Source organism: Haemorhous mexicanus, chromosome 18 (genome assembly GCF_027477595.1).
Source record: "Haemorhous mexicanus isolate bHaeMex1 chromosome 18, bHaeMex1.pri, whole genome shotgun sequence".
NCBI classification, from domain to species: Eukaryota; Metazoa; Chordata; class Aves; order Passeriformes; family Fringillidae; genus Haemorhous; species Haemorhous mexicanus.
In genome coordinates this window covers 11,031,663-11,044,564 of record NC_082358.1, presented here as the reverse complement: position 1 = coordinate 11,044,564, position 12,902 = coordinate 11,031,663, and the positions used below count along the sequence as shown (strand labels likewise).

Here is a 12,902-nt window from a genome sequence, read left to right as displayed (position 1 = left end):
CAACACTTCTAACAAAGGAGCTGGGGTTAAGGAAGGACTCCAAAATGACTCCTTTTCCTTCCCAGCTCTGATGCCAGCCCTGGGAATCTCCCTCTTATTAACCCAGACGTTCAATTAAAGCTGACAGGAACAAATAAAATCGTTCTGAAATGTCCCTACAGCAGGAGTCAGACAGCAGGTCTGCCCCTGAGGCAGTTTGTAGGAAGCTGTCCCATGTCTTGGACTTTATCAAAAGGATTCCAGCCATGTGTTTAGTGCAAGTGATTACACTGCTGCTGCTGCTCAGGTCATTTCTGAGGAGCAGGCAGGGAAGTGCTGCTTCTTGTCAGGATTAGCCAGTGCCAGACAGGGCAGATGAACACGGTGCTGCTGCTTCAAAAGGACACGTCCAGCTGCCCACACATTCACCAGAACACGTGGCAGGGCAGGGCTTGCACACTGAGCCCAGTGTCTGGGCCCCACAGAGCACTTCAATACACAAAACCTCTCCCTTCCCCATCCCTTCCAGCAGGCAGCAGTGCCTCCCTCCAGATCTCTTATGGCTTTCCTTGAAATTCCCCCCAAGTCATGAGCACCTCAGTTTTGCCAGATGTTCCCTCCTTCCTGTCCCACTGCTCCTGAGCGTGCCCATTGCTCCTGCAGTTATCCTGCTTCATCCCTCCTCACAAGCAGACTCACTCCCACTGCCCAGGTATCTCCTGCTCTGGTGTGTGGGGTTGATGGGGGTCTCTAGGATGAGGTGAGAGATGAGAATTTGACTCCAAGTTCTCAGAAGACTGAATTATATTATATTATATTATATTATATTATATTATATTATATTATATTATATTATATTGTATTGTATTGTATTGTATTATATTATATTATATTATATTATATTATATTATATTATATTATATTATATTATATTATATTATATTATATTATATTATATTATATTATATTATATTATATTATATTATATTATATTATATTATATTATATTATATTATATTTTAAAACTATACTAAAGAAAGAGAAAGGATACATCAGAAGGCTAAACAAGAATGAATAATAAAAACCCATGACAGACCAGAATCCCAAGCCAGCTGGACTGGGATTGGTCATTAAGTTAAACCAACTCACATGGAACCAATCAAAGATGCACCTGTTGGTAAGCAACCTCCAGCTCACATTCCAAGCAATCAGATAATTATTGTTTACATTTCTTTTCTGGGGCTTCTCAGCTTCTCAGGAGAAAAATCCTGGCAAAGGGATTTTCCAGAAAATGTCCTGGTGACGCTGGTGGCATCAGCTCCAGACCCAGAGTTTTGTTTTGTAGGCTCCTCTAAAGCATCAGAGCTGTTCCCAGTATCCTGTTCTGGACAATTTGTCCCAGCAGTGTATGACATGGTGTTTTCCTAAAAGTCTGTTTTACAAGGTCACTTCATCATCTGGTCCCTGTTCCAGGAGTTCATTCAAAAGTCACAGCACTGGAGTCAAAATCCCCCTATGCTCATTTTGGTGTATTGGAAACTACCAGAATGTTTGCTGGGAGAGACAAAATGTGGCTGAAATAAACCCACAGATTTTCCTCTAATAGAGTTGTTAGAATAATATCAAGACCATGACTCCCCCTCACTCCTCATAACTGCTGCAGCACAGCCCTAAAGGGGTGGCTGACCACAATACAGATATTTTTTCATGTGGCAGGAAGGAGTTGTTGAGAAATCTCTCGGAGCACATGGATATCAGCCTGATATTTTACTTGGGAACTCTTTGACAGGATGTTTATTTTCTCACATCTGCATCATTCTTTAACACCAAATCCACACCTCTCCATGAAGGAGCTGTGGGATTTTTTCCAAACAGTAAATGAATATTTTCTGCCTTGTTTGTATTAGGACGTAGCACCTAAAAAAACCAAACTAATGCTTGAGGTAAAACTAGAATAAAGAGACAAGACCATGGTGTGGTCTTGTGTCCTTCTCCTCAAATAATCTTCCTCTGCAGTGGCAGGGATGGCACCAGAGGCTGACAGTGACCAGAGGAGGTGGTGTTATCCATGTGTTTGTGCTTCAGAAGGGGTAGGACTATCAGGTGTCTATTTACAGCTCCCAGGAGAGACACTGACCTTGTGGCTTAACAAAGACTTCATATTCCACCAGACCCCTAAAGCTCAGACCCAAAAGCCAACACTTAAACAAGCTCCCTACTTCTGGCATGTTGTTTTTGCCAATATTTGCTGCTTTAATCACAAGCGACGGCCAAACAGTAATTTGGGCTGTTCATTAGAACAGCACCACGTTCTGCTCCTTCTGAGGGCACACAGATATTCTGAATTAGCAGTCCCACAAAGTTTTCCAGGAAGTGGTGGCTTCTGGGAAGCTGAAGGATAGAATGGAAATTGCTGATTGGAACAAGAAGCTGGAGATCCCTTGAGGGGACACACAAAGCAGACGGGATGCTGCTGACACTCTGTTTGAATTGGGTGGATTTATGGGCTTTTCTGATAAGAACTGTTATCTGGGGCTGGAATCAGACCCCACCCCCTTTGCTGGAATTTCTCTTGGTTTGTTCTGTTCCCGACTCTGAGCACTTCTGGAGAGTGTCCACCTTGTCTCTTGCAAATTCATGAAGATGGGAATCTAAGGCTAATGGTGTCCTGTGGATCTGCATTAAAGGCTGCTCTGACCTTAGGGATGCAGGGGGTCTTTAGGCAGGGCAGGAGCAGCAGGAGCAGCCTGGCAGCTCCAGCTTTGTGCCTAGGGCTGGGCTGACAGTGACCAGTCCTTGGTGGGATTTGCACTCCTGGGTGCCAGCTACTGATACCAGCAAGGGGTGACTGAGAGCAGGCTCCCCATGAGCGCTGCATTTTGCATTTCAGAGTCTCCAAATACCAGAGGCATTATCTCAGGCTGCAGAGCATTGTAAATCAGAGTTAATTCTTTCCAGCAGTCAGCTTTGATATGGCCCTCCCTCTCATTACCCACTCCCTAAAGGAAGAAAGAACTCTCTAGGGGTCCTACCTGGATTCAAAAAGACAAAAATGACACTATTTTATTTGCATGTCCAGAAAACTGGTGGTGTAAAATTCCCCTGCAGGATGGAGGATAAAACCAGGGGTTAAAAAGTAAATTAACACACTTTCCTCTGGCTCAACTCTAATGAGTTCATTGCAGATCTTTAAAGTTTATCCTCCTTGTATAAGTTTTTTAGAGAACTATGTCACCTGCTTGTATAAGTTATTTAGAGAACATTTTTTGAGCACTCTTTATATTGATTTAAAGCTTCCTACTTTTTAAAATCACTTTCATTTGAGAGGTGGGTAAATTCTGGTATAGGATGTAGCAGTTGACATGTTTTGCTCAAAACCAACATCCCTGCTGGAAGCAGAAATGAGTCTCCTGAGCATTGGTCCCAGTGCTGCAGTTTTATGGAATGCCTGGGATGCACACTCAGTGGGAAGCACACCAGGAACTGTTCCCTGCTCTGCAGAAACAAACAGAACTTTTTTTTTTTTCTTTTTAAAGGCACTGAAAGCAGTGAAGGCTGAGTAACAGAGCAGGCATGAGCCACGAGGTGTCTGATGAAATGACATAGTTTGAGATTTTTATGTAACCACATGGAAAGATGTGATGTGTGCATGAGACTTTCCTGGATATTCAAAGTTTTCAGGGAATTATGACTTGCAGCAGTGAGTCAGCACTGTTTCAGCTGAGGCAAGGATTAACCTTCCTGTCAGGACAGTCTCAAATAAGCTTGAAAAACAAAAATCACAGGGATAGGTGACAAATAATACATTTTGGGAAACAAAAGATCAGCACCTGGGGCCTTAAGACCAAAGCAGATCCTTATCAGCCATTCAGCCAAGATCAGAAGTGAGCAGTGGCCACAGTGCCACTGGCAGGCAGGTACCTTCCACCTGTTCCACACCTGCAAAGCCTCCTGTTTCCTAGATAACTTCAGCATTTTGGGAGAAGGTTAGAAAAAAAACCTGTAAAATTGTCTCCCTTTAACTTGGAAGGGGTTCATCCCTACTGTGCCCACACTTGTAGCACTGCCCAAGAAGGCTGCTGAGACATTAATTCCCTCTTCATTGAAAAGACCCCAAGTTTGGCTCTGTGATCTCCTGCAGGAGGATGCAGGCTCTCCAAAGGCAGTGCAGTGTCACCATGTGCTGGGCTCCCAGACAGATGAGCTCTGTGCACAGTGATCAAGCTTCCTCTCAGGTAATATACATCCCAGCCTGAAAGCTGCTTCCTCCACCTCCCTTTGTAGTCCTTGTTTTAATCAGCACCATCTGGGATTAGCTTCCTTTTATTTACTTATTTTTGGGTACAGGCAGTCTTAGATCCTCAGATTTTGGTCAGCCTGCCTGGAAACTCTTCAAAGTTTGGGATTACCAGCTCATGTGCTGGGGACTGGGATGGGGGCTCCAGGCACTTGGGAGCAGACACAAGACAGGAACAAAAGTGACCCATCAGCAGACACTGAACTTAGCTGCAGCATCAACTTTTTAAGGTTATTTTCTCAGCACAGCTGGCTTGGGGGCTGTTCTGTCACACATCCATGCTTGGCTGAGTGATCCAGCACAAATGACCCCATTTTCCCAGGAATGCAGAGGGAGTTTGCTGCTAGCATGGCTCCACTGGCCACGACAGAAATCAGGCGTGTAAATCCCTTTCTTTTAGCCTCAAACTGGTCAAAAGGAGAATTAAATCCCCAGTCTTTCTATCCCTTGTAGGGGAAAGAACTGAATGAAGCAGGGACAAGCAGCAAGTAATGATCTCTGCCACCTCCCCTGTGCACTACCCAATTTATTCTGAAGTGCTATTTTTGTTCAGCCTTAGACATTTGAAACATTTTGCCTGGAGCAGGAAATATCACATTTCCCAGCTCGATGAGCAACCTGCACAGAGTTGTGCTAAACACTTCATGAAAACGCTGTTCTGTGAAATAAAATGTGGTATTTTAGCATTTTTGCTCAACCTGACTTACCTGTCAGGCACTGCAGGTCACGAGAGGGAGACAGCCTGAGTGACTTCACATCAGGGCACCACTGCACTGTATTTTGGTATTGATGGAAGGATGGATCAAGGTGCTTGTATGGGCTCTGGTGCCCTGTGAAAACAGCAAAAAAATTATTCTGCTTAAAGCCAGATAAGCAGCACCTTAATTTTGATGGATGTGTTGTGTCCCAGCACACAGCTTACAGCTCACCAAAATGCAGGTGTGACTCTCACTTCCCCCCCTGCAGGAACCCCCAGGCAAAGCCCCACAGGCCTCGGCTCCCTGCACAAGGATTGTCCTCCACCCTCTTGGAAGGGCACCTGAATGAACAGAAAATGTATGTACAGCTCTGGGGCTCCCAGCATCTGCAGCCTAATCCTGGTGCTATCAATCCAGTTCTGTTTTAATAAGCAATAAAAGGATTTTCCTGTTTTGTTCATGATGGTAATTGGTAAGTGACCTCCCTGCTGTTCCCCATGTGTTTTTCCACCCTGTTTTCTGCCCTGCTGTGGAGGGGGAGAGGGGAGCAGCTGGGTGGGCACTGGCAGCTGGCCATGGTCAGCCCAGAACTGCAAACAGCAGCCAGAGGGGCCCCAGTCCTCAGCAGAACAGGCACAACCTGCTCTTCTCCATGGTCCCAGTCCTGTAGAAACAAGCCATGAACAGGATTTGTTAACAGATTTTTAGGTTTGCTCATTTGTTAACATGCTCAGGTGTGTACATTGCAAAATACAGTTGGATCAGCCTGGTCACAGTAGTTTTACTCATTATCAGCTATCTGAAAATAGATGTTAAAATAATACCTTTTTCATCATAATTTATTAAAAAAATAAATCTCACGTTGACCTTATCAGTTGTTCTTAATTCTTAAAATCTCAGTACCTGCAGTTCCTGCTGAGGATTTAGCCAAGCAGAACTCCTGTCTGATGTTAAACAAAAGTGTGTTTCCTAGCAGGGAAAAAAAAAAAAAAAAGCCTAATTAATTTTATTTTGTTTTTTTCCATGGTTGATTAGTTCAACATACATTCAGGGAAGCTGCCTCCCAGGGGATGCCTCAACACAAACAGCCATAAATGAATTAACTGAAATCAAAACCTCCCCTCACCTGCTCAAAGTACCATTTGCAGCAGAGGTGTATTTATCTCTGTGTTTTACTCAGAGTGACAGCAATTGAACAAAACAGGAGCTGGGAATAGACAGCTCTCCATAACATCCAACTGGAAAACAGAACTGCTGCCAAATCCCGTGGAACCAGATTATCTCAGTGCTCTAGGAGGGCTTTCAGCAGCCTCCAGCACCAGCACATGCTTTGGGAAAACAAACAACATCCCACAGAGCTGTCCCAGGTTCCCTTGTGCAGGGAGCACTGCTGAGACAGCTCTGCTCCAAAACTCTTTTGGTGCTTGGACCCACATGGAGCAAAAGGACAGCCCTTTTTTGGCCTTTTTTTGCTCCTCCCCTGAGTCTCAGTCTCCTCTGTGCAGAGACCCACGAGCAGTGCCAGGGGAGCACTTCTGGCAGGGCTGTGCCTTTTGGGCACCTCGAGCAGGGCTGATGTTCTCAGAGCTGTCACCTCAGTGCCAGGGTGACAGGAGCAGCAGTGACCTCCCAGCCCAGGCTCTGATCACAACAGGCTCACAGCTGAGACCACTGAAACAGCTTTTTGGCTCTCTGGAGTTCATTAGAAGAATGTCAAGGCTTAGAAAGAAAAATCAGTGTTCTGAGACATTGACAAGCTCCAACCAAGCCCCCAGGTGTTTTCAGGAGTTTCAGGCTCTTGTCTGAGCAGCAGAATTTTGCCTGAAGACACTAAAATAGCCCCAGTTAAATCAGATGTCTTTAAGATGCCACTGCCAAGTCCTCATAAGTAACAGCAAAGAATTTCACGACTTGGTGCAATGTAACCATGTAAGGGCAACTCTGTCCATCTTGTACAGTAGAGTACAGTTCATTCCCTTTCATGGCCCTCAAACATCTGAACTATTCCTGTTCCAGGAAAACAAAGAACATTTTACATCACAATACTAGAAAATGCAACTGAAAGTGGATTTTTAAAGGGACACACGTCCCCCCTTGACAGGATTCTGCAGGAATTTTGGTAGGACTCACAGGCAGTGGTGCTGTGGATGATGGTGTGAACTTCAGGAAGCCTTTAGCACAGCACCAATCCATTCCCAACTGAACTGGTTCAGCATATGGCACCATTAACATTTCATATTTTGACAAGAAATTAATGAGAGAATAATTTGCTTCAATTTTTAAAAATTCCAAAAGCCAAATGGCAACAATCAGTGTTACAAAGCACAGAACTCTTTAAATTACAACATAATCCTTAAACACTCCAACCAGAAGTGTAATTTTGGGTCAGCTGTATACTAATGGGGTTGAACTGCCTAAAAAGACATCTGAGAGACCTCAAGTTCATCTTGAACTTTTAAGCTGTCAGTTCACTCTGCCTTATGGAGGAATTCCACTGAAATCCACATGGATGAACAGAGTCTCAGGGGATTAGGAACAAGTCAACAATATTTAAACTCTTTGGTAAACCAGGCATTTATCAGCAGCAAACAGTTAAGGGTTTTATTTAAAGTTCTACCCTAATGCCAAGGCAGAAGCAGCTAATTTAAGATATGCCAGAAAAAAATATCAAGTCCAATTAAAACTTATCTCCTCTTACTGTGTACAAAGGAAAGTAATAAGGATTGGACATAAGCCAAACTGAAATCTTTCCAGTTTGAAGACTGTATTTTTCTTTCCAGAAAATGTTTTCACAGATTTATCTCCTGGAATAATGAATTATTTCTAGGAGAATCACAACATTGTCATCCCTCCTCCCCCTTTTTTTAATGCATCTTTCATGGTTAACTTAGATGTCAGAAGAAAATAGCTCAAAAATAAAGTATGAATTAACTTCCCTCCTTGTTTTAGTATTTAAAAGGTTTCTCTCATGTGCTTTGTGTATTAAGTTCAACACGAATTCAACACAAACAAATTTTTTTGGCCTTTTTAGCCAAGTTCCTCCCTACTTGTAACACCCAGGAGTTCATGTTTTAAAAGTTCTATCAGCTCAGAGTAGTAGTAAATTCAAGTGTTATCAGTGGGAAGGGAGACTGTGCAGCCAAAGAAGTTTCAGGTTATGGCTCTGCTAAAAACATCTCTCAGCCTGTTAAGTTCTGACTTCTCTGCTGCAACTGCTCCTGGAATAAAGGTTTAGTTATGGACTTCATTGTATCCATATAGTAGCTTACACCACTCATTATTTGCAAAAAAAAACCTTAATAAAATTACTAAAAAAACCCTAAACAACACACAAACTCCACATTAACATGGCCTGATTTGCTCTGCCAATATTCAGTAGGTATCCATGGTGCTAAACCAGGACCTTCTAAAAAAATATGCTGCACTTTGTCATGTCTGAGAATTAAAATACAGATAAGGAGAAAGATACCACACGTGGGTAGCTCAGCCATTCTCCTTAGTCCAGAGGGAACAGCATCCCTGCTCCAGGCTGTCCTGAGAGCCCTGAGCCCCATTTCCCAGAGGGAACAGCATCCCTGCTCCAGGCTGTCCTGAGAGCCCTGAGCCCCATTTCCCACGTGCAGCCACAGTAACAGGCAAACCAGTCAGAAATAAAGCACATGGAAACTCCTCTCAACGGTGACAGCTTGCAGCATAAACAGGAAAGCATCACCAAACAGCCTCTGTCACTTGGAACAGCTCTGGGAGGGCCTGTGCAAAGATCTGAGGGTGGAAATTGCAGATGTTAACCCAGACCACAAGCAGGGAAGTGTAATCTGGATTAACCCCTGAGCAATGTGCAGATCAGGATACACCACCAGGACAGGCCCTGTGTAGTTGTGGGTATTGTGGAACTGGTAAAATGCAGCTGACAGGGTAAATCTTCTATACAAGTCACACCCTATTACCTTATTTTATAACCCAAACTCATATAGGACATTTATTTAAAAAGTGACAAACAAACCTGCTGTGTGCAAACAAAATCTACCAACACAAAAGCAGCACCTGAAGAAAGGACAGACCCTTTCTTGAATCCTAACAAGAATTCCCTTAGTTTTTCCAGTGAGAAAGCAGGAAGCTCAGTTAGATTGCTACACAGCAAGTGTTCCATTACAGATGCAAAACTTATTAAATCTGGAAAAGAACAGTGACAGCGAAGCCAAGAACAAAGTGGAAATCCTTGACTCTGGCAATGCTTTACAAGCTGATTTGTTTTAAGAATTCACAGTGAGAATCTGTATATTTTTAAGACACATTTCCAAGTCTTTCAAGACTAACTATAATAACCCCACTCATGTTTATGACTCAAACAAAAGGCACAGCACAATGTAATTTTGAACTGTTTATTTCACATGTTCCATCCTGGAGTTTCTTCAGTTAAAAGTTCCTACAAGAAAATGAAATAAACATTGTTACAAATGAGTTTGCTTCAACAGCTCAAGTAAATATCTTTGACCAACTGTGTAATCATCCTATAAATACAATGTACAGATTGTCCTCCTAAAAGCTGGATTTGGGAATGGAAGTTCCCCCTGCAGGAGTTAGAGGGTAAGATAAACATACGTACTTGGAAACAATTCCATCATTTTTTGCCAGACGCAAAATGGAATCATCTGATTCACCCTGTAAAGAGAGAAAAGGAAATATTCTCAAGTGTCCAAGTAATTGCTGACACATGTGGAAGAGAGGCAGCTGCAGCAGTTAGTGCAGATTAGTATTTTCAAAATAAACTGTTACATTTTGGTCATCCTTAAGGGTAAGGAATCGCTTTAACTGCATAAAAATATGCATTTGCATGAACAACATATATTTATGGGGAAGTGGACTTGTGATGAACTCCTCACGCCATTTTAAAGTCAAGGTGGTATCATCTCCAGTAATTATAAACAGCAGATAAAAGCCAGAATTAGTACCTTGATATACATTCTTAAAAGAAAATCACTTGCATACTTTACTTTAAAAAAAACCCCAGCTAATATCTCCAGAAGAAATTGATTATTTCAAGCAATCCAAGGCCCTGGCACAGGGTGCCCAGAGCAGCTGTGGCTGCCCCATCCCTGGAAGTGTCCAAGGCCAGGCTGGACAGGGTTTGGAGCAACCTGGGACACTGGAAGGTGTCCCTGCCCATGGCAGGGGTGGAATGAGATGAGCTTTAAGGTCCCTCCAAACCAAACCTTTCTGCGATGCTGTAAATTTGTTCATGTGTTTACTCTGCCCCAAAAACCCCTGTGGAAACACACTTCCCACAGTGTTTTCAGGGCCAGACACACAGCTAATTAATAACCAGTGATCAGCAGCACAGCAGTTCTGCAGGTCAGCAAGGCACTCACCATTCTCCGGATGGGGCCGCAGATGGCGTAAGTCTTGAACTGGCCATTCACCCTGCCTGTCACCTTGTCCACCTGCAATCACAGCAAGGTTTTACACTCTCACAGCACACATGACAAGCAACTCAAAGTTAAAAATAGAAAAATGCAGAAAAATACTTGCAGTGTTGAGAAAATAAACCACAAAACCTCAAGGCAAACACTGGAGTCAGAAAGTCAACTACAACGATCTCTGCACAACAAATTTGTAGCTACACAGTGCAGCCATTAAATTTAGTGGATCACACAGATTGACAAGAAGTGGTAGCTAAAAGAAAAAAATATTTGAGTTCTGAACAAATGGAAAAGCTCTGTGTAAAGTAGATTTTCCTGCCTTTACTCTTTTTTTTTGTTTCTTTTAACTGAGGTCATATAATGGAAAACTGAACTGAAGAGGGAAAGGGACAGAGTTGCTACATGGGCAGGAAAATGTCCAAGCTGAGACAAACTGTCTCACTTTGTCAAGCTGCTGAGACATTTAACAGGAAAATGACTAAAAGATATAAATCATGGATTTAAACAGTGTAGTGAACCCTGTAATACCAGGTGGGCTCATTTCCATGTTCTGCTAATCTCTGATCCTTTGAAATCAAGGAATAGGGATCAGAAGGGAACAGGGATCATTCACTGAAGGAATGAAACATGGTGAACAAGAGAAGTACTTGCCTTAACAATTGCAGGAAAACAGAATTAGGGTGGTTTTTTAAAGTTTTTTTTTTTTTTTTTTTTTTTGTGAGATAATTCAGGAGACTCAGATTTTTAAAAGATGTGGGAATGTGGTCTCCCATTCAAGAATCAAATCAAGCTCTGTAGCTCATAAGCTACAGGAACATTGTGTCCAAAGAATTCCTGAAAGCTGAATTTAATAAACAGTTGGGGGAAAAAAAACCCAAACCATGCTACAAAGAGCTTAAATTAATTGGAACCCACATGTATTAACTGGGAACCTGCAGGAGTCAAGGTCTACTGTGACTTTCTTTACTGAATTACTGAAGATACATCACAAGCTGTTTAATTCTGTAACTTTTATCAAAAGTTTAAAGGCTTAGCTCTCTCATCACATATTCTGTTGATAAACTTACCTCAGAAATGTTTATCTGAATGGAAGCATGATCCTTAGCACCAATGATTCGGTTGCTAGCAGAGCTGAGGAATAAAGCAGGACAGATTTAAACAAAAGGAAACAGGCAGTGACAATGACAAAGAAAGCTACCAGAGCCAATTCTACAGGCAAATCAAAATTGCACAAGAAATTTAGACAGTAACAGTTCAAGCTTTCACTACTTAGAAGATTAAAATGCAGCTTTAAGTACATTTAAAGGATATTTTCACTTGGTAGCATCACACTTATTAACCAATTTTCCCTTCACTTTGGTTTCTATGTGCCCAGTTCACCTTCATGCAGTGTACAGGCCTTCAAAACACACACAATGTTATTTTCTTTTCCAAAATGGAAAAATACAGTCAAGGTAATGAATAAGATTAGTTCCTATGCCTTTCTTGCTGAGAGCCACTATAGCTGTCAGAGACACTCAGGTTGGGATACTCAGGAGTCACAGGCTGTAAAACATATTTGACTTAATCTAATAAAATTCATACAAGTGGCTTATTTTTACTGGCTTTTTAAATTGACAGAAATATGACTTTTTTTTCTCCCCCTACAGATATTCGCCGCTACAAAAAGCTCCTCTGCACAGGTGAGGGCTCCAGGGATGTTCTTGGGATGGATTTTGGGGTATTTTTGGGGTCCCTACAGCCCTGGCTGGCTCCTGGATCCTTGCTCACCATTTCCGAGGGACATAAAGGTCCACGAACTCGCCGGCGTCGTTCTGCATCTCGCCCTGCTCCTGCTGAGGCACTGAGCACAGACACCTGCAAGGACCACGGGGTATCGCCGTTTGCAAGGGACCCACAAGGATCACCGGCTCCAAGTGCTGGCCCTGCACAGGCACCCCAACAACCCCACCCTGGGCATCCCTGGCAGCGCTGTCCAAACGCTCCTGGAGCTCTGGGGCCGTGCCCATTCCTCGGGGAGCCTGGGCAGTGGCTGGTTCTGGGGGAAAATCTTTTCCCAAAATCCACCCTCACCCTCCCTGACTCAGCTCCAGCCTTTCCCTTGAGTCTCGTCGGTGACCACAGCGACCAGAGCCGTGAGGTGATGCCGGAGCCCGGCCGGGCCCACGGGCTGCGCCCTGCAGCCGAACCTCTCGGGCAGAACCGTCCCCGCCCTCAGCATCGCTTCCGGGGCTCCGCCACCGCTCCCGGCCCCGCTGCTCCGGCCCCCATGGCTCCCTCCGGCCCCGCCGCCTTCCCCGGCCCCGCCACCATTGCTCCCACCTCGCGCGCGGCCGGAAGGAAAGGAAAAGGCGGGGCCGGACACGGAATTACGTCACAGCCCCGCGAGCGCTTCCTGCGCGGCCGCGTGACGTCACGGCGCGGCCCAGCCCCACCGGGGATCGGGCGCGGCCCTTCGGTGCGGCGGGGCTCGTCCTCGTCCCCCCCTCCAGGAACTGCCCCTCGTTG

The 12,902-nt window shown here is 44.0% G+C and overlaps 1 protein-coding gene across 1 annotated transcript; it reads right to left on the bottom strand.

Annotated features, from left to right (window-relative positions):
• Positions 1 to 9,342: 9,342 nt before the first annotated feature.
• RPS21 (ribosomal protein S21) lies at positions 9,343 to 12,810 on the bottom strand. The gene is made up of 6 exons (XM_059862735.1): positions 12,717 to 12,810; positions 12,165 to 12,251; positions 11,462 to 11,525; positions 10,344 to 10,415; positions 9,581 to 9,636; positions 9,343 to 9,400 (listed from the first exon to the last, which is right to left on the bottom strand). The coding sequence occupies exons 2-6, from the start codon at positions 12,212 to 12,214 to the stop codon at positions 9,391 to 9,393; spliced, it is 252 nt and encodes an 83-aa protein (XP_059718718.1). The 5' UTR covers positions 12,215 to 12,251; positions 12,717 to 12,810; the 3' UTR covers positions 9,343 to 9,390.
• Positions 12,811 to 12,902: the final 92 nt, after the last annotated feature.

Excerpts from the sequence above, each read along its gene's own strand:
- RPS21 (XM_059862735.1), bottom strand. The coding sequence starts at position 12,214 with ATGCAGAACGACGCCGGCGAGTTCGTGGACCTTTATGTCCCTCGGAAA. Across the intron at positions 11,526-12,164 it reads CTTTATGTCCCTCGGAAATG|CTCTGCTAGCAACCGAATCA; the intron begins GTGAGCAAGGAT and ends TTTATTCCTCAG. Across the intron at positions 9,637-10,343 it reads GCGGCCCCATCCGGAGAATG|GGTGAATCAGATGATTCCAT; the intron begins GTGAGTGCCTTG and ends CTCTCTTTACAG.